The 22,042-nt window shown below is 38.6% G+C and overlaps 1 protein-coding gene across 3 annotated transcripts in view; it reads right to left on the bottom strand.

Annotated features, from left to right (window-relative positions):
* ARHGAP10 (Rho GTPase activating protein 10) overlaps nucleotides 1-22,042 on the bottom strand; it is a 364,988-nt gene that overhangs the window by 105,247 nt on the left and 237,699 nt on the right. For all 3 annotated transcript variants that reach the window (XM_072621216.1, XM_072621217.1, XM_072621218.1), the window contains 3 exons: nucleotides 16,260-16,318; nucleotides 9,223-9,328; nucleotides 7,073-7,232 (listed from right to left, as the gene is read on the bottom strand). In XM_072621216.1, coding sequence (XP_072477317.1) covers nucleotides 7,073-7,232; nucleotides 9,223-9,328; nucleotides 16,260-16,318 — 325 coding nt within the window. The remainder of the gene's footprint in view (nucleotides 1-7,072; nucleotides 7,233-9,222; nucleotides 9,329-16,259; nucleotides 16,319-22,042) is intronic.

The following is a 22,042-nucleotide window of genomic DNA, read 5'->3' as shown; positions in this document are numbered from 1 at the left end:
TCTAAAGCCTCTTGTTTTCTTCAATCAATCAATGCACTGATTCCTTCAGGAAGCCTTTCCCATCTCCCTAGTTATCAGTGCTCCTTCCTCATCTTCCAACAACCATGCATTTGCAAACAAACTTATCTATTTACAAGTTTCATCTCTCCAAATGAATGTAAGTCCCTTGAGGTCCAGAATTGAGTGTGTGTGCATATGCACATATATGTGCATGTCTACTTTCTGCAGCTTAACATAATATCCTGTACAGAGAGGTACTAAATAAATGCTTGTCAGATTGAAATGAATATGAAAAAATTATGCACTGCTTTCATTATCATCTCAGGATTGAGAGATGCACACAAGAACTGTAACAACTGAAATTTCCAAAGCTGCTGACTATCACACAAAAATACTGAAACTGCAGTGACAGATGGAGACAAGCAGCCTGGAACATTCATTACCCAAAGTTGAGGTCAATCTATAGCACCATATTTTGAATACTGTATCAAAAAATCCAATTAAAATATTTAAATACCTAACAATCTGACCATGAAAACAGCACCCAAAAAGGAAGGGAGTGGAAGAAGGAAGGAAGCAAGAAAAGAAGGAGGGAAGGAAGGAAGGAAAGAAGAGAGAGAGAAAGGAAGGAAGGAAGGAAGGAAGGAAGGAAGGAAGGAAGGAAGGAAGGAAGGAAGAAAGAAAGAGCCCTCTCCCATTTACCTATAAGGTCTTCTGGTTAATGAAACCATATACGCATGATATAAGAAGTATCTATTTTAAAAAATTATAGACCATAAATAATCCTAATCATAATTTTGATAGTACTTTAAGGTTTGCAAACGGCTTTATGCACATTATCTCATTTGGTGCTCACAACAACCCTACGAAAAACGTTACTCCAGATTGTGGGATCACAGATGAAGAGACAGAATTTCAGAGACAATTCAGCACTTCTTAAACTGCAGGTCATGAGCCCCAGTTTAAGAAGCACTAAAGGGGTCATGAGTGGAAAATACTGACTCATTTTACAGATAAGGAAGCTTAGACCCAAAGTAGTTAGATGACCTGCTCCAGCTCACACAAGTAGTAAGGGTTTGAACCTCCACTCTTTGACTCCCAATTCAGAGATCTTTCCATTGGGTAACAACTGGAGGAAATAGCAGGATGAGGAAACTGATTGTCCTTGTAAGTATCAGAATCTGAATCCAGGTCCAACCCTTCAGCAACAAGACCACACTGACACTTTCCATAAATTACAATGTTTATGTAGCTTCATATCCTCTCTTTCACTATTCAGGGGGAAGCCTTGGGATCATCACTAATGAACAGTGATATGAACTTTAATTCTCACTGAAGACAAAAAAAGAAGGAGAGGAAGGTGCTAACTCACTAACTCAGTGAAAGAGTGCTGGATTTGAAATCAGAAGACCCAAGTTTAGATCACATTTCTATCTTGTCACCTGTTTGACTCTGGGCAAGTTGCTTAAGCCCTTCTCTGGTGCCTAGTTTCCCCACCTCTAAAATGTGGGTTTGGAATAGAAGATATCTAAGATCCCTCCCAAATCTAAATCTGACATCATACTCTCCAGTCGATGCTTTTTAAAAACATCACTGAGAAGTAAACAGAACCAGGAGAACGATAATATAAGGAATATAGTACGGTAAACAAAAACAACACTCCAGAGTGACAACTCAAAGCAACCTGGATCTGGAGAACAGACAATGAAACATCCTCCCTTCCAGTAAAGAGGCAGGGCATTCTGGGAGAGGAGGGTCACATGCACTGTTCAACTTGGTCATTTTGTTGATTTGTCTGAATTTCTTTTTGTTACTAGTGAATGGGGTAGGGGCAGAGTATACTAGGAAATAACCATGGTATAAAATACAAAAGGAACCAAGTGATATTTTTTGCTGTTCAGTCATTTCAGTATGTCCAACTCTCTGCAACCCTGGATTTTTTTTGGAAAAGACACTGGAATGAATGGTTTGCCATTTCCTTCTCCAGCTCATTTTACAGATAAGGAAACTGTGGAAAACATGGTTCAATGACTTGCCCAGAGTCACGCAGCTAGTGGGTGCCCTGAGTCTGGATTTCAATTCAGGTCTTCCTGACTCCAGTGCTAAAGACACTATGGCACCTAACTGCCCTCAACCAATGTAACTCAAAATAAATAGAAAAAGTTAACTCCCCAATAAAGGCTTGCCTTTTTCATTTGTTTTATAAAGTGTAAGGAAAAATCCAGGTGTGATAAAAAATAACAATAACTGGTATTGACACAGCATTTTAAGGTATGGGAAGGACTTGACATGTGCTACCTCACTGGATCTTCACAAAAACCTTGTACAGTAGGTCCCATAGGTATTATCATTCCTATTTTACAGAGATAGCCTTATAAAGGTTAAATCATGTGTCTATGACCACACAGCCAGTAATGCTGGTGACAAGATCTGAATTTGGAACTTCCTGATTCCAAGTCCAGCTTTCTGGTCATTGACTTCTGTAGAAATATATTCTCAGTTCATCAGACACTTGATTATGCTGCACAGTCAGGGTGTGCAAGATGTACTCTGCCGAGAAAAGAACTCATGTAAACTTCATGGATTCTGAGTTTCTGGCCAAATTCAAAATCCCTAGGGGTTCAAGGTATTGTTTTCTCCTGGGACACACACAATTTCCTGGTTTGCAAAGGAAAGAAAGACCTCGAAAATGTTTTTGGCCCTCTGATAGTTCTTGTAAAACAAGATCTTAATGTGTTATGTATAAATGAAACCAAAACATATGGATTAAGTTTCTTCCAAAGTACATGTGGATTTAATAAAAATGGGAAAGGAGTTAGGGTAAATTGTGCTTTGGATTTTACCAAACCTTAAACATTTGCAAAATAGTTTGAGATCTTTTTCAAGCTCAAAATTCATCTAGAGTTGTTACTTTTAATTATATATTTTTTTCAATTACCATCTCTTTCTTTAGTGCTTTTCCCAGCTAGAGTTCACATTTTCCATAATTGTTGGAAGGAACAAAAACAAAAGGAAAGAAAGACTTCTTCCTTCTTTCTGTCTGTGTTCTCATATTCTCATTCTCTCTCTCTCTCTCTCTCTCTCTCTCTCTCTCTCTCTCTCTCTCTCTTTCTCTCTCTCTCTCTCCCCTCATCTTTGCCTCTGCAGGGCTCTGGCCTCTTTCCCTCCTCTCAGGTTTTTCTTTTCTAATTCCAGGGGTAGGGGGGAAGGGGTGTTCTCTCTCCATTTTATTTTTACCATTTCTCCTTGATATTTTGTCCCTCTCTGTTGCAATTTTTTTCATTTTCTTTGAACAGTTCATAAACAAAACTCCATTGTTCTCTCTCTCTCTTTTAATCCAAAGTCTAAGGCACCTGTAACACTGATTATAAATTGGAGTACAAGGAAACCCATGCCTCCCGTCACCAAGGTCATGAGAAGTTTTCTTGTACAATACTCACAACTTACCATTGTCACAGTAAACTGTCTTCTCTCAAAAGAATCCACAGAGTTAAGACTTTGTTGAGAAAAGAACAGCAAGAACAGGAGGTGGAAGAAGAGAAGAAAGAAACGACAAACAAAAAAAAGAAGGAAGAGAAAGAATTAAGAACAGTGAAACACTGAGGGAAAAAAATGCTAAGATACCTGAGACTAGAAAAGGATGGCGGTGGCCTTCCAGGTGAGTGTGTTACCCTCTCTCTCTCCATTCTCAGCCCCAAACACACATTAGTTTTGGTTAATTTTATTGAAGGGATTACTTCTACCTTTTGACTTTTATGCCACAGTCATTTCCCTATATTTTTACCAACTCACATAAAAAAAAAAGTTCCTGATCTCATATCTTCACTTCTAACAAAATATTGAGTAAAACCTATAGAATTGACTATAACTCAGAAACACAGAAATTTAGTAGCTAAATGATTGTTTGAGACCAGCTAACGAAACCCATAGCCACAAAAGAATGCCCTCTACAACACAATTGGTCAAATGGTCCCCAGCCTCTGCTCAAAGACCTCTAATGGGGAAGACAGGAAGGGGAGAGAGAGCCACCACTATCCAGAGTAATACATTCCACTGCTAGATGCCTCTAACTGTTAGCAAGTTCTTGTTTACTTAAAACATCAATCAACCTCTCTTCAACTTCTACCCATTTTTCATCCCTCTGGGGCAAAATTGATGAAGCCAACCCCTCTTCCATACAGCAACTCTTGAAGACATCAGCATACGGAATATTTCCCAGCCTACTAGCATCCACAGAACCTATCGGTTCTGACAGTCTTTTGAGGCTTTACATTTACAACACTCCACTCCACTTGGTTTTTTTTCCTACAACCCATAGTTCTTTAATATCAATTTTCTAGTCATAAACAGCTACAGCAGTTAAGAGATGCGAAATGGAAATTTCTCTGCTTAGTTTCTGGACTGTATGAGCAAGCCTACTGGCACATATACTATGATTATTTAATTAGCTCCTCATTGCCATTTGGAAACACTTGTAAGATCTGTCAAAAGGTAAAGGTGGTATTTACTTCCTAGTTGAAAAATATGGATTTCTCTGCCAAGAATAAAATTAGGAAAAGAGAAAGGAAAAAGGGAGAGGAAGGAAAGAAAGGAAGAGAGGAAGGAAAGGAAGGGAAAGGAAGGAGGGAGGAAGGTAGAAGAAAGAAAGAGAAACAAAGAGAGGAAGGAAGGGAGGAAGGATGGAAGGATGGAAGGAAGGAAGGAAGGAAGGAAGGAAGGAAGGAAGGAAGGAAGGAAGGAAGGAAGGAAGGAAGGAAGGAAGGAAGGAACGAAGGAACGAAGGAACGAAGGAACGAAGGAACGAAGGAACGAAGGAAGGAAAGAAGGGTGCTACATTAAGCTGTGATCCTTTTATCCAAGGGCAAGCCCCAGAGCCAATATTTTTCACAAATATATTGCATTAAAGTTCCTTAATTGGGATTTAATCGAATGATGGCTGAGCTACTGTACCAGCATCTCAAAGCCTGTAGCCTAATTATTTCTCTTTCTACAAATGAATAGCAGCTATCGTCCACCAGAGCTGTCTCAACAGCTTCGTGCGCACTAATGAGGTTTAATGACAGTTTGACAGCACCATAAAGGGAGGCAGAGATTCATGACTGGTTGTGGAGTGAAATCTCCTAGGCTGATCACCAAGCTATTTTTACAACTGGGCTAAAGAAAATAACCAAAGCCCTTCTTTAGCCACTAAAATTTCACAGTACAGATTTTCATCTCCATTTTTTCTGAGGAGAATTCAGAATTCACATAAGGAAGTGCTGATCTGGAAAATGGTGCAAATGGTCGGCACTCAGGCAGTGACTAAGACCACTGGACACAAGAGAACCTGTGAGGCTGCTCCTTTACTTACTTAAAACTGGTTTCTTCTGAGGAGAAAAAGAAACTATTAGCAAGGGCACTGTTATGCAGTGAATATAATAAGACTAATTTGTGTTCTAATTTTAGACTTCAATATGGGCTGCCTTAACTTTATTGCTTATGTTTCTTTATATTTTCCCTTTCTTTTGAAACTTTACTCTGAAATGAAAGATTAAATAAGCTCTTGGAGTGGTGAGCCATAGTAGATAGAATGGTGGTACACAGAGGCAGAAATTTATATTTAACTTCTTTCTTGGGCACCTATTAGTGGGTGACCCTAAGCCACATCACTACACCATGTTCTTCATGCAACTTCTTGCAATTTATTGGCTAATTCATGGACAGGTTGAGCCCTGCATCACTGGAGAAAGTTCCCTACATTCAAAATCACAAATCTATTGGATACTTATACATAATTTGTATAAGCAGAAGTAGCAAAATGTAGGTCTATAGAAAAGCTTATTCAATCTATGTAAAGAAAAATTTCTAAAACCAAAAGAACCCCACATTATTTTGCTTAAGAATAAATTGTTTTCCATTACCCATGTGCTTTCTCCTGCAACGGCTATATGAACAGATGCAAAATTTATTTTGAAAAAGAAAGGAAAGGCAGGGGAGGGAAAGAGAACAGTCACCTTTGAGGGAGGGGTATGGGAAAATCTACAATGACCACCACAGACACACATTGACATGGTCACTGGCTCCCCATTTTATACTGACAGTCATCCAATTTAAACAAGGACACTAGCCACTGAAATTCCTGAGTCAGAAAGGAATCTTGCATGGATATCTCAAAAAAAAAAAAAACAACAACAAAAACCTTATGAGAAAGCTGAGTTGGCTAACATTTGGTCGAGCTGTAGTAAGGCCATCCACCATGCCAACACTGCACAGTCCATAATGGTGTGATTATGGAATCCTAACATCTTAGGATCACAAGGGATCTTGGGGGTCACCTCGTCTATTCCCTGACTTTAGGCAGGACCATATCAAAATAATAAGAGAGACATTCAATTTTTGAGGTCAACACAAAAGTAGCTTTTATAACCTCCCTCAGTGTCTCAGCATAACATCAAAAATGATGATAATACCAGTTCTCTTTAAAACAGCACTTGAAGGTTTGTAAAACACTTTCTTCACAACTACCTATAAGGTAGATAGAGCAAGCATCAGTACCCCCATTTTACAGATGAGGAAACTGAGGCAGAATACGGTTATATGACAATAGTCACAAGCCAATAAACATTACACAACGTGTAAGAACGAGAATGTGCTGGTAAAGATTTCACAACTAAATCTCCATGTGCACAACACACTTCTAGGTTTAATCTGCATTATTAACATTTTCTCCATCACTTTTTTAAAGTCTAGAAATCAACAAAACAAGAAATCAAGGCTTGATTTGCAGCATTTGTCCATTTCTGAGATGTCAACGCTCGCACTGAAAATTTAACAAAAGGCCCACTGGGGCAGGCTCCAGCCCAGCCCCGTTTGTATCACCCCCGTTTGTATCACCATTAGATGACTGACAAATATGCCAAGTCCTCTGCACATGCAGTGCTGGTGACTGGAGATGGAGGACAAATCCAAGTACCCAGTGCAAAGTGTTTACATTGTAAAATGATTCAGCATCGTCTTTTAACCAAAGAGCTAGAATATATTTAACTGCATTTCTCTGGTCCGGGAGAAAAAACAATTGATTAAAGTTTGTTACCTTTTCATGGTTTTCTATAAGGATTTCCACTACAATATTCTGAAACTTCAAGTCCATAATGGCAGCAACCGTTTCTTCCTGTGGCCTCATCAGTGTTGGTCCAAACACCACTCCCAGGTTGGCAACTGTCATGAGATTTTGCTTAGCATGGTTTGAAACACTTATTGTGACAAAAGGAGAAAGAAAAAAGAAAAAAAAATTCAAGCTGCCATCATCTTGGAATGCAGAATGTGTTTTCACATTTAACACCAACATTCACGGAACTCTTGGAAAATGGCCTGATCTGGAGGCAAAGAACATGAGTTCAAATCCCCACTCTGAGCCTTGCAAGTTGTATAACCTCAAGTACACCCCTTAACCTCACTGGGATTCCACTTTGATCAAATGTAAGAACAGGACCAGAAGATCTCTTCCCATATCTATGATCTAATGGAGTCACATACAAGTTTTAGAGGGTATTTATCTAAAAGTCTGAATTCTGAACTAAGTGGCTATGCAAATTGGAGTAAAATTACTTTCCCAGTAAAATGAGGGAGTTGGATGAGATCAGAGGTTCTTAACCTGGGATGCATGAACTTGGTATGTTTGTAAATATATACATATATATATATACACACACACACACATATATAATGTATGTATAATAGAACAATATATACACATATAAAATATAATATATACACACACATACAGATACATGTGTGTACCTATATATAAACATAGATACATGTATGTATCTATACATATTATGATAACTATAATTTCAGTTACATATTTAATGTTACATAGTTCAATATACATACAGATATGATTTATATATATATTTGATAACTATAATTTCAGCATAATATGCATAGATACACATATCTATAGACAGATAGACAGATAGATGGACAGACAGACAACTATAATTTCAATATAATCGGTTTCCTTTGTAGTCTTATTTCATTCATACATTTAAAAAACCTTTTGGAGAAGGGGTCCAGAGGCTTCACTAAACTCTCAGAGGGAACCCACAAAAAAGATGAAGAATTCCTAGAGCAGATTATTTCTAAGGTCTCTTCCAGATCTAAAAATTCATGTTTCTAAGTCACTCACGTTAACATCTCCATCAAATTTTATATTGTTTAAAGATGACAAATAAAACTGGGGTGAAAAAATTACAGATGACAATGGTACAAGATACTCCTTTGTAATGAAAAAGAACAAATGTGAAGAACGCAAAGACATATGGAAAGACTTAAAACAACATAGTACAAGATTAGCAGGATGAGAATATATATAGTGACTAGAGACATATTTTAAGGAACAAAAGGAAGAAAACTGCTAAGACTGCAGAAGATTCAGAAAGGACAGAGAACAAGTGAAGTGTTATTTTTCTTACGGCCACTGATTTATAACTGGAAGGAATCTAAGAAATGATCTGGTCCAACTCCCTCATTTTAAAGACCCTACAGAAGTAGATTGTGACTTGCCCAAGGTCACACAGGTGGGTAAGGTGCAAAGCCCACATCTCTGATTGCAAATGTACTGGTCTAACCAGATACTGAGCTACTTTCTAATACTACTCTTCTAATGTTAAATTTCATACTCTCATCATTTTAATCAAATTTAAAGGTTTTATTTGCTGATTTACATTACATTTAGCTTATTTATTCAGAGTATTGAGTAGCAGGAGTAGTAATTATGATAACAGAATAAGACAAAGAAAAACTGGGGTCCCTTGGAGAAACTTTTCCTAACTGGACTGGAAATGTTCAATGCCATATACTTCAGCCTGTACTTATGCAGGTGTAAAACTAACCTAAACTGCTAAGAAGTCTTTATGCCTCAGTCAGTCTGAATCAGTCAAGGAGGAAAAAAGTATCCTATTCCTTTTCCTACCTTCAAACCAAACCCTATGTTGCTGGCAATGTCCTTAAGTAAATAATTATACAAATTCATGAAATATTAGATTTCAGCACTCTTCTCCAAAACACACACTGTGAGTCACACTTCCAGCCTGCTTTTACAGGTTTGATTCCTGGTACTGTGTACATCAGCCACAGTTCTACTTGCTACAAACACAGCTCACCAGGATCACAATCCATCTCCTACAACACACGGAGAAAAGGAATTTCAAAATTAAAAAAGAAGAAGAAGGGGCTTACTTGGTTAAGTGTTTCACCAAAATGTCCAACATTTCTTTATTTTTCTCTGGGAGTCTGTGGACCAGGAAATGGATAGCATTGACTCGAGATTCTGGGCTGCCACACTCTTGAAAAATAAATAAGATAGTCAGTAAAAATATACCAGACCAAAAATACCCCTAAAATCAACATCGCATGCACCAGTTTTGTTTTCCACATTAGGTTATTTCCAAATGGGGAAGATATGAAGTTGTTTCTTAACTATTCAAACTGATCCTGCTCTCTTCTACTACCATGGTTGAAATCACGCCCCTCCTTGTACTGTGCAGTAAATGCAGGGTGATGGGGAAGGAGGGAGGAATTGAAAACCAGTGCCTTCCCCCCTCCAGGTTATATTTTTAAAAGACAGCTGCTGCCATTTTTTCCCTTTTGCTGCACATACTTAGTTTCTGATCAGAAGTAGGCTGAAATCTCATGCCTCGATCACTGGTCCAAGATATGAAAGACAAAAGCAACAAAGGAATATCCTCTTGCTCCTTCTGCACTAATCAGCCTCTACCAAGACTTAGGACCTGCTGACAGCGTAGCACATCACTCCCTTCCAAAATTCCCCTAGGATATCACACTGGGTCTCAGGAAGGTTAAAGTCAATAATAATAACATGACACTTCTAGAGCTCCTGAGGGTTTGCAAAGCACTTTCTCCAAAGCATTTCATTATAGCCTCATAATAGCCCTATAAGGTAGGGGCTATCATTATACATGGATTAACCAACCAATTCAGAGGATCACAGACTGAGAGCTGGAAGGGCCCTGAGGGGTTTATCAGTGCTTTAACATGCTATTTCCTCAGAGAAGAATATAAGCTCCCCGAGGGCAGAAGCTATTTCATTTCTTTCTTTACATCCCAACCACCTAGTATGTAGGAAAAAAACTTTTAAAATACAAGTAAATGGTAGTTAAATAGAAATTAACCAGGTCCAAACCATCATTTTACAAGTGAGGAAATTAAGGCAGAGGAAGGCCAAATGACTTCTCCAGATCACATAGATGGCAACTGGATAAGAAATTGCAGAGAAGGGAGTTTGAACCCAAGATTCTAGACTCCAAAAACCCAAGGTTCTTTTTCCTTGGCATCTACCAGTAAGGCTATCATGGAACATGTCAAGACACACCAAATGAATAAATACAACTTAGAAATAAGCTTAATTCATCCCTGGCTACAACAGTAAAATTAACAGAGCAGTTGAGTCATTAAAAAAAGAAATATCAACAAATAAATTCTCAATCTGGAGTGAAATCAGCCACTCTGTGCACAAGAGTGTCACATGTTAAATAGATGTTGAGAAACCTGAGGGGAGCGAGGCTTAAGCAGCTGTTATAAACTGTTGTCCTTCAGAGTGATGACTTTTTTTTTTTAAAAGAACTCATAAGATGGACTGAAAAAAATCCCCCCAAATACTACAGAAATATGAAATTCCATGTACTACAGTTACAAACAAATCTGAAAAATTGGGCAAAGAAGGTACATTTCATCCATATATATTTCCTTATCAATTGTTAATTTACATGTATATCTGATATATGTAAATTTCAAATTACTTATTCATTAAAAACATAAGATGGGATAATACCCACATATTCACTATACACACTATGGATATGATTCATTGAAAAATAATTAAAAATTAACTTTTTACAAGAGTCACCTCCTCCTTCCCTCGAAATGCTTTCGTATATACCAGTTTTTTCCACCTATTGGGGAAAACAATTTAGACTTAAAGTTGGCATTTTAATTATCCTTAACCTTCTGTTTCTAGAGCTTGCCATTACAATATAAAAGATTCTCACAATGCTACCTGAGTCACTAAAAGGTCCTCCTTCTTAAACAAAAATGCACTGAATTATGTTCTGTCTACTTTTCCCCTCCATTCTAATTGCTTATCACTGGTTTAACCTTAAGAGAGTGACAACCTCCCTGAGACATAGTTGCTTCATTTGTAAAATGAATAGCTGGCACCTGACTTCCCTTTCAGATTGATTTTATCTTATCTCAACATGGCTCATGGGTGTCATGCAGAAACAGGCTCTCAAAGGTGCTCATACCAAGCTGGAAAGGTTTAAAATATGGACCCGGGGTGAACCTAGACTACTCTTGGAAGGCAAAGCCACAACCTACACTGATTTTGCCTGGGGTAAAAAAAAAAAAAAAAAAAGATGGGGAGAGATGGCAGTTGCTTACGAAGACCACCTTGGCCCACCCTAGGACAGTTACAGGTCTCAGAGAGAGGTTCACCACAAAAAGCTGACTCCATGAGGACTTATCAACCAAGGCACAGAAGAGGTATTCATCTGTTTCCCTGGATAGACAAAGTGAAGCAATGAAATTGTGTCTCTCCTGAAATGCTGAAGTATATAGGTTTAGCATTAAACAGATATAATCTGTCCATTTTTTGCAGGTGCACATTACATGTATGGTATATAATTAACAAATCAATAAAACAGTGTGTCTCCTGAAATAGTGAAGTATATAGGTTTAGTGTTAAACCTATTTTATTTGTCAATTTTTTGAAGGCATACAATACACATATGGCATCTATACTAACACATATCCAGAAGACTCCATTCCTGGAGCTTCCTAGATTTATTGTGCCAGTAATGTTTTTATTATTTTAATAGTAAAAAAATAAAATCTTCCAAAGCATTAATTGTGCTTCTATCTGTGTATGAGAAGGAGGAGAAGGAGAACTTGGAGCAGGATACCAGCATTGCCCAATACTAAGACATACATGGTCTCCACCTTCCTCACTTAAATGAGGTTCAAATGAGATGACATTTTAGAAGCACTCAGCAGAGTTCCTGTCACATATTAGGCACTTATCAAATGTTGGTTTCTTTTCTTTCTTCCTTCAAGAGAAATTTGGACACAGCTAACCAAGAAGTACAAAGTTAGAAGGGAACCTCATCAGATTAATTAATCCACTGAGGAATAAGTTTTTGGTTACATAGCTTCTCCTTGAACATCTCCAGTGTCAGGAAACTCACTCCTTTCCAAGGAAGGGAAATTCATTTGAACAAGTCAAGCTTCTACTTGAGTTAACAACTACCTCTTTGTAACTTCCATTCACTGGTTCTAATTTGGGGCCTCTCTCCTTCCTCTCCCCCAAGTCCATGAAATTCCACATGACCAACCTTTCAAACACAAGGTGTTCCAAAAGTCTTAGTGAGGTTTTAAGTTATTAAAGCTTAACAATGAACCAAGATTTCTGGGACAACCTGCGTAGATTTCTTTAACCAATATTCGTAGAAGTTTCTACACCATCCAAGATCCACCCTCCCAAAAGAGTGAAATTAAACAAAACTACTCCTCATCCCCACCAATTGGCACTAGGTTCCAGTATTTTTTAAGACAAATAAGTGGATAATTTATTTTCTTTTTCATGGTGTCAGAAAAGACAGAAAGAAATGTTGATCATATTGAGACGAAGAACGATACACAAAGCAATTCTCAGATTCTCATCTAAAGCTCCAGACTTCTCTGTGTGTGCATGTGTGGGCGTGCATGCATGTACATGTGTGTGTATGTGTGTGTGTGCATGCATCTGTGTACTGAGGAGACAGAGGAGAAAAGAGGAGGTTTGGGGAGAGATCCAAGAGAATCTTTTGGAACTCTGAGAGCGGACATGATCTCAACACCAAAAGAACTGACTGGACGTGGCCACGAATGGCCAAGAAGGCTGTGGAGACATCAGACAGTGTCTATTCCCTTGGCTGGGCTAATGGAACCTTCAGCACAATAAGATGGTCTCCATAACTAAGTGAAAAAAAGACTGATCAAGCTTAACTTTAAATTTTTTAAAACTCTGTAAAAGGTGATGATGCTCTTGCCAATTTTGCCCAGCCAATGACAGTCACTGTTTCATTCACTGAGTAAACACAGTCTGAATATATGTGTATGTATATATGGAAAATTATTACATTATTATATAATACTTTGTATATTACATATAATATATTATAGCATAATATAGTATAATATGTCTTATTACGATATTATACATTGTATATTATATGTGTATTATATACATATATATACATATATACACTCAAGAATTTTTTTAAAAAGTGTACAAGCATGAAGGGTAAGAAGAGACAAGATGGCTATCACAAAAAATAATTCAAATAGATGAACACCAACATTTAAAATCAGAGGTTGCTTTCTAAATTTCGCCCGTTAAACTATACTGCTAACGCGCGTGGTTTTTCTTGTTAAAAAGTTTATGAGAGATATCATTCCAACCATAACTCCTCTTAGTTATAAATCCATGCCAAATACTACACTAGGGAGAGTGCTTCTTTGAGACTGGAAATGAGATTTCATTTCCTGGCCTTATTGCTCTTCCAATCAGCCTGCAGTCTCCTTTAAAATGTCACCAAAAAGTCGGTGGGAGAAGCTTTTCTCACAATCACAGAACTTCGGGAGATGGAAAGGATCTCCCACAGAAACTAAAATAATGTTCCAAAAGCTCAGGTCACCAGCCAGATCAAGGGCCTCTAGCAGCTCTCATCGCAGTTAAGACAAAACATAACCTCTTCAGCTTGATCTTTCTAGCCCACCCAGCTCTAAACCTTCTCTCACATTACTCTCCCCTTCACACGCAATGTTTCAGCCAAACTGGCCTGTTTTCTGTTCTGTGAACTTGGCTTCCCATCTCCCAGTATGCACAGGAAATTGAAACACTAGAAATATACTCCTTTTCCTCTGTACTTCTTAGAAGATTTAGCTCCTTTTAAGATTCAGGGACAGGTCAAAAGATATCAATTTTTTAAAAATTTATGTCTCAAAGAAGGGGTCACCTCCTAAAGCAGAAGGTTCTTAACTTGAGATCTGTAGACTTATTTTTTTCAAATGTTTTGACAACTGTATTTCAATATAATTGCTTTCCTTGTCATTTTGTGTGTTTTATTTTATGCATTAAAAAAAATCCTCCTGAGAAGGGGTCTGTTGGCTTTCCTAGAATGCCAAGCTGGAAGCCATGACACATAAAAAGATAAGAAGCCTTCTCACAGAGGAATTTTTTTTCCCCAGATCTCTCCTAGTTAAGCGAGCTCTTCAAATTATCTCACACTTGCTCATCCAAGTAAATGTTTTATCCACCAAGAGAAAGTAAGCTCCATAAAGGTCAAAGGCTGTTCCTCTTCTGTTCTTTATACTGCCAACACCCAGCACAAAGCCTTACACATGGTAAGTGTTTCACAAGGACTTGCTGAATTGAATCAAGTTCTGGGAGGTCGATGCACTTGTATAATGTCTCTCTATGAGCATGCCAAAGACTCCTACAGGAGAATTCTTGTAATCCGTCATTTAGACTATCATCCTCACTTAACTACCCCTCATGGGATCTAACCTTTGAGGATGCTTTATCTATGGAAAGCACAGCAAACTAACTGTTCTGAGGTCACCCAAAACAAAGAAGTGGACAAGCCTTGCTCACAATTAACATATGGAGCTCCTGGTAACTCCAAGCTTTGCCCTGTGACCATTCTTTTTTCAACTCCCAAAGTATGATGGACCAGACCTGGTGCCCTTCTGCTCTTTCCAGTCTCTAAGGCAAACAAGACAGAACCACTCTCTTCCAAGTCAAGTTGAATTTTCTATTCGCCTGGTTTGCCAAAAGTGCCACAGGGTAGAAAATCAAAACGACCAACCATGTGTTGGAATTTCTTCCAAGAGAACTCTCCCTCCTCTCCCTCCTACAACTTCTCTCCCAAAACCCTCAATTCCCATGTGGAAACACATGGCCAAACAGAACTATATTCCTACCTTGTTCAAACATCTATTTTAAGTGGTACATTCTAATGAGGCTGGCGAATTCCTTTCCTACTGTAATATACCAGGAACCTTGGGGCTTGACCTGGATGCAAACCTCACAAAGAGAACTTGAAGGAGCTCTTCTGAAGTGAGGTTTGGGTAACAGGAAGACTTAGTCAAAAAGCTCGGGAGGATATTATGCTAGGAAACAAAAATAACACCAAAGCAAGCCTGCAGATTTAGTTCTATGGATCCCTAGTGTTTCGGATACTGTGAGCAGGGGGCCTGGTAGGAAAATGTGTATATGCTGCTGGTATTTTTCACATGAAATGAAATTACAGATAGACAAGTTTTGTATGAGAACACACTCAACTTACTCGCTTTTCTCTTCCAAAATTTCTCATGACCCCCTTTCATCTCCAGGGTAATCCCACATGCCTGAACAATCACTTGTGAGTTTTTCAGTGCCCTTCAAACTTCAGGGCACTTGGAGAGCTGGGGTCTTGAATTCTACAGCTAGTGTTAAGCTATCTGGTCTGTTACTTGTCTATGTTAGGCCTCAGTTTCCTTAATCTATGAAGCTATTAACACTAATCTTCTTCCAGTGGCCAGGGTGACTGTTAAGCACTCATCCAATGTCCACAGGAGGGGTGCAAAGTAATAAAAAAAAACTAATCCAAGAATTCCCAGGATGGAAATAGAATATAGAGTAATGGAACCCTGCAAATTCACCTGTCTCCTTCTATATTATTCTCCCTGATAGATGCTTTTACACATACAACTGTTTTTTAAAAATAAAATTAATCCTCACAAAATAATAGGAGATTCCTATGCTGATCTGTAGTATATCATAACAGGCTAATTTCTTCCACACAAGTATCAACTATTTTTCTTAAACCATGAACACTCTTCACTCAATATACTACGTAGGGCATTTGTTAAATTCCACCTAGGCTCTTCTTTTTTTTAGGTGCTCATAGAGCATAATCCATGGGGAAAACAGTTTGTGTAAACCACCACCTCCTACAGGGAGTCTTTCTTTCTGATCCATGCAAGACTTTCCCATACCAACAAAAACACTCTGTACTAATTTTCATCTATGCCAATGTTTCTTTGCCCAATAAAACATAAGCTTACTGAGGGTAGGGACTGGTCTGCTCTTTTGGTTTTTGTCTCTATGACTCGAAGGCTCTCACTAGCTACTCAATAAATGCCTGTTGAATGACTGAATGCTTACAAGTACTTACTGGCAGGAATGATGAACTCTCCATGCAAATCGTATGTCATAAGGGGCTCTGGAAGACTTCTGTTAAAAACAAATAAAAGGACATCAAGTAACCAAAAGCAACCTCACATACAACAGATATCTCTGGGTTTATTACAGAAAAGGTTTTCAATGGCTAGGATGCCCAATTCAAATGGTTCACCTTATTAAGAGTTATTTGTGTGAAGTGCCATACAAAAGCTAACGACTGGCAAATTCCTGCCTAAATTAAACCAATGATACCAGACAATCAATTTTGGTGAAGATAATTTAGAATAAACGGATTTGTTTTTTTAAAAAAAGCATAAATTGATAAATAGGACAGATTACCAACCCAAAACTGTTTTTAGAAAGATTAGAAATTAGGAGGAAAAAATGAGCATTCTGGACAATGATAGTGAAATGGCATTTCAAATCTATCTACAGATAATTACGCAAAGATATTAAAAAATGAGATGTTTAAAGAAATCAAAAGAAGCAGTATTTTCTTCCTTTTCACAAATTGCTTTGAAGAGACGTATAAAATTCTTGAATTGGGTGCATTAAAATAATAAAAGAAAGCAAAAAATACTAGTAATGGCAAAAATTCAAAAACATTCACTTCCTGTACTCCTAACCAAAAAATACAAAATGGCCACAAGAATGGCTTTCCCTCTGCTGGAGGCAAAGGGCTCAAACCGCCCCATTTCCTCTTTCTCTTTCAAACTAATGTAAAACCTCAGTGAATCTCTTATCATTAATATTAGGAGCACCTTCTAAAGCTTACATCACTATTAAAGGAAAGCCACTAGCTTCTTGCCTCCTTCTCTCTCACCTGTGTCCCTTCTACCTGCCCATCACCTTAACATACATATTATATAGGACACAAGACCATTAGTTTAAAGCTATAAGGTCATCTAATCCAACCATCTCATTTTTACAGATAAGAAAACTGAGGCTGAAAGAGGTCAGTGAAGTCCAGTATCACCCAGTTAGCACCTATGAGAGGCAAGATTTGAACCCATTCCAAATACAGTGCTATACCTACTATGGAGACTCTAGGAGGCACAATGGACCTGAAGTCATGAAGACCTGAGTGTGAATCCTGACTCAGTAACTTACTGTGTGACACCAGACAAGTCATTTAATCGTTCTATGCCTCAGTTTCCCCACTTGTAAAATGGTACGATGCTAATAATAATAACTACCCTATACCTCACAGGGATATTGTGAGGATCAAATATGAAAGATGCTCGTTGACTGTTGTCCTTCATTGTCAAAGAGGACCAAAATGACATCACCATATCAGGGTCTAGACACAGTGTGTCCCACTGTGGCTGATCAGACTACTACGAGCCAGGAAGGCTCTATTACAGGTCAGGCACAAATGGTCCACATGAACCTCTGGAGTGGAGATGTCTCTAAATCTGTACATCTCATGTTTCTTTTGTGCTGCTGAAATTGTGCTTTGCTCCCAGAGCACCTCTCCTTCTTTGATGTGGGCACACCATGTTGGGCAGTCCTGTACCATGTAAAGTGAGTCAAGTGCTTTAATAAAGCATAGAGCACTTTCTATATGTTAGCTATATACCATGATGCCTACTCATTTAGCCTATAAAACATTATTCAGAGCCTCTAATTCATGAGGAAAGGAAGAGTTTAAACATAGAGAAAAAATTCATAAACCCTGGAATTCACATCAACAAACATTAGTCATTTTTCAGTCATGTCCAACTCCTCATGACCCCATTTGAGGTTTTCTTGGCAAAGATACTGGAGTGATTTGCCAGGTCATTTTACAGATGAGGAAACTGAGGCAAACAGAGTTAAGTGATTTTCCCGGGATCACACAGCTAGTAAGTATCTGGGGCTGGATTTGAACATAGGAAGAGAAGTCTCCCTGACTTCTGGGCATTTGCAAGAAGCGGTATGGCAAATAAGACCTGGGTTCAAGTTTCTACACACACACACACACACACACACACACACACACACACACACACACACACACACACACACACACACACACTGTAACCCTAGAGACAAGTTTTTAGGTTCAAAATGCCCTAAGCAAATCATGAAGACTAGAGGCTAAAGAGAAAGTGCCCAAAAAAAATGTTAGAAGGAGTTTCCTCACCTGGAAACTGGGGGTCCCTCATGCCAAAGAAATCACAGGTCCATTTCCCATCCCTATCTCTACTATATGCAAGGTATCATGCTATCTAAAGAAATTACATAATCCTTGCCCCCCAAGAGCTTATATTACATGCAGCTACATGACACAGCAGATAAAGCACTGAGCCTGAGGTCAGGAAGAGTCAAGTTCGAATCAGGCTGTGTGACCCTGAGAAGTCACTGAACCTGTATCTTCCTCAGTAAAATGGGGATAATAAAGCATCTACCTCACAAGATGGTTATGGGGATCAAATGAGATCATACTTGTAAGGCATAGTGGAGACCTTAAAGTGCTAAATAAATGCCATTATTATTATTAATTATTGTTATTACTATCACACTCTACTGATACTATGTTCTTTCAGAATAAGCAGACAAGAAATAGTTAAGAAAAGGTACATTCTTGTGTAAGAAGAGCTAGAAAATACTAACAGAAAAAACGAGGAGGTTTGAGGGAAACAGGGGGCAGACAGCACCAGGAGGGTTTTAATTCCAGTGCTGATGAAACATATTCACCACTTTTTCCACAGAGTGTGCAACCTAGAACATAAGATCACAGTAACCGCTTTTACATCATGCATAATAAAGACTTCTAATGCTGGGGCAGCTCAAATCAAAATGCCAACTGTTATAAATAGACTTTCCACTTGCTGTTTGACGGCATCCCCCGACTTCCCTCCCAATATGCTTCTGGATCACATCATCCTATTACAACAGGATGTAGAATAAGACTGAGAATCTACCCTCTGATTTGTAGGACAGGTAACATATCCTATCAGTCACAAGTGGGGATGAGGGAGACAGAATCAGACCACAGGTAAAATTCCATTGCAACCAATTAAAAAGAATAAGCATGGCTAGAAAGAAAAGCTAGGCAAGGAAATAAGCCCTTTGAGGAGATGACAGGCCCAGTGAGTGTCCCACGGTGCACCTTTTGGGATTTTTCCAATGTATTGTTAGGTTTGTGCTGATATCTTCCTCCTTTTTTTTCATCTTTAAGAAATAGTATTTATTATATGGGATGGATCTCTGGGAAGTGGGGAAGGAAAGGGATGCTAGGGGACTATGGTGATGTAAAAAAAAAAAAAGACATCCATAAAGCTTATTTTAAAAAAATACATTACAACAAACATGAAAAGGGAGGCACTATAGGACAGTGAAAAGAATACTTTATGATCCTCCACCTGGGCTCCCACCCTTCACAACCAGGCTGGACCTTAAGAATCTGGTCCCTCCAGCATCTGGAAAAGTTAAGCCACTTATCTGGGGATATCCTGCCCTAAGAAGCTCAACCCAGATGACTGGTGAGAGTAACTGCAAATGAGCCTCCTTGTGTCATTATGTGTACTGCCTGGCCCAGCAAGAGACTTCATGTCCTATCCCTATTCCAATGTAACCTCTCGTAGAGTAAGAACTCCTATCCAATTTGTACATTTCCCACTTAGTCTAACGCCTGTCACTTAATCCTTTTTCATTCCCTCATTCCTACAAACCCCCATTTCCCGTACAGTGGAAATCTTTTATAATTTATACACTGCTGAAAGTGGAATTTATAGTCTAATAAGAAATGAAACAGTTGGCACCTGATGACTGTAACCGAGTAGAGGGGTGGGGAAAGGGCTCTGAACCCAGGAGGGGAAAGAGGAGGCACAGGACGAACCACATCCTTTTCCTTCTCTGAGCTCTTGGACTCTCTTTTATTTTGGTATGTGGTTTCCAAGTTAAGGTGGGCTTTTTCTGGCTGAGATGCTTGTGGCATCAGAGGAGGGCGAGGTGACATGGGCTGGGGGGGAATGGCTTTCCCAACAGAATCCACATTCATTCCCTTGAATGACTACACCGACATTTTTATCGGCTGAACTCATTTTCTTAGGCAAAAACTCCACAGGCAAAATGAAAGTGGACAAGCAAACTCAACTGTGTCCTCTGCAGGGTCTCACCAGAAAACTTGTCAGCAATGGCTAATTCTAACTACAGTTATCTCAGCTATAAATAATGCCAGGAAAAGAGAGCTGACACTAAGCAGAGCGTTTTGAAAGTAGATTTTTCAAAGTAACCAAGACATGGGCAATCTTCTCAAGGAGAGACATCATATCTATACTGAACACTTCATTGTATCTAACTATCCGTAATCTATATATGTAGGAGTGAAAAGAGATGAAACTCACCCAGACAAATGCTTCCTCTATGCTAATTGTTCAAAACAACATGAAACCTAACAGGTCAAAGTAAGATAATGAAAATAATGTTGGAAGGAGTAACAACGGTCGGAGGCCAAGCTGTATATCACAGAGTACCATGAGCTAGACAGCAAATAGGTGGCAATAACTAAAACGATCCTTTGGTTTCAACTGTAATCTTCTCTAACAAGAAACAAGGGAGAGAAACAAAAAAGCAAAGGATTTTTAATACCAGTGGAGCAAGGAAATTAATAATAATTGAAAACGTTCACCCAGTAAACTTGGAAAATTATAATAGCTAGTTTGCTTCTATTTGTTTACATCTTCGGCCATGCTTGCACATATACCCTGGTAGCAGAGGCAGCCTGGGATAGTAGAAAGAGTACTTAACTGGCAAGTCACAGTACTTGGGATCAAGTCTTGAATCCAACACTTACTGTACAACCATAAATGTGGTTTAAGATTCTCGGACCTTAAGATTCTCACCTACAAAATGGAGCTGAGAATATCTGTACTATCTGCTCCACAAGGTCAATGGGAGTCAAATCTCATGCAAAATCATATGGCACTATGGAAATATTTCTTATTATTTTTAATCAATCTTTTTGCTTGCTTTGGTACAGGGGACTCCAAGTCTCAGAGTAAGCCAGCTCCCTCTTACCAACACGGACCAGCTCCTGCTTTACATGACCAGGAACCTCTTTTTCCTGTCGTAGGGATAGGCATAGGTACAAGAGTTATGATATCACTGACATGGTACCAGTAGTTCTCAAACATTTTGGTTTCAGAAATCCTTTAGGTTCTTAAAAATGACTCCAGGGACTTTGATGTGGATTATACTTACTGATATTTACTGTACTAGGAATTAAAACATCCTAATATTATTATGAAAAGAATTTTGATGTCATGAACTCCATGGAAAGATCTTGGGGACTCCAGGGGACTCTAGGAGAGGATGCTCCCAATAAGCTGTTTGACATGACAGGCCCATTCAGTATCCTACTTTGGATTTTTCCAGTCTATTGTTAGGTTTGTGCTGAATTTTTTCCTCCTCTTTTTCTTTTTTCCATCTCTAAGAAATAGTATTTGCTAGACAGGATGGCTCTCTGGGAGGTTGGGAAGAGAAGGGATACTAGGGGAAACTATGGTGATGTAAAAAACAAAAAACATCGATAAAAATTTATTTTAAAAAAATTACATTGCAACAAACATCGAAAAAGAGGCATCATAGGACCTTGAAAAGAATATTTTCAGGACTACTGGTATGGGGAATTTCCAGGTGAAGAAACTCCCTCTACTAAAGCTAACTGGCACCTTCTCTTCAATTTGTAGTCTTATAAGAGAATTTCCCAGAAAAGGTTGTGATTTATATGTCAGAAGTAGAACTTGAGCCAAGTTATTTATGACTGAAGCTGGATCTCTATCAACTACC

This window comes from Notamacropus eugenii, chromosome 6 (assembly GCF_028372415.1).
Source record: "Notamacropus eugenii isolate mMacEug1 chromosome 6, mMacEug1.pri_v2, whole genome shotgun sequence".
Lineage (NCBI taxonomy): Eukaryota > Metazoa > Chordata > Mammalia > Diprotodontia > Macropodidae > Notamacropus > Notamacropus eugenii.
Note: the sequence above shows the minus strand (reverse complement) of the source record. Positions and strands in the feature narration are given on the sequence as shown.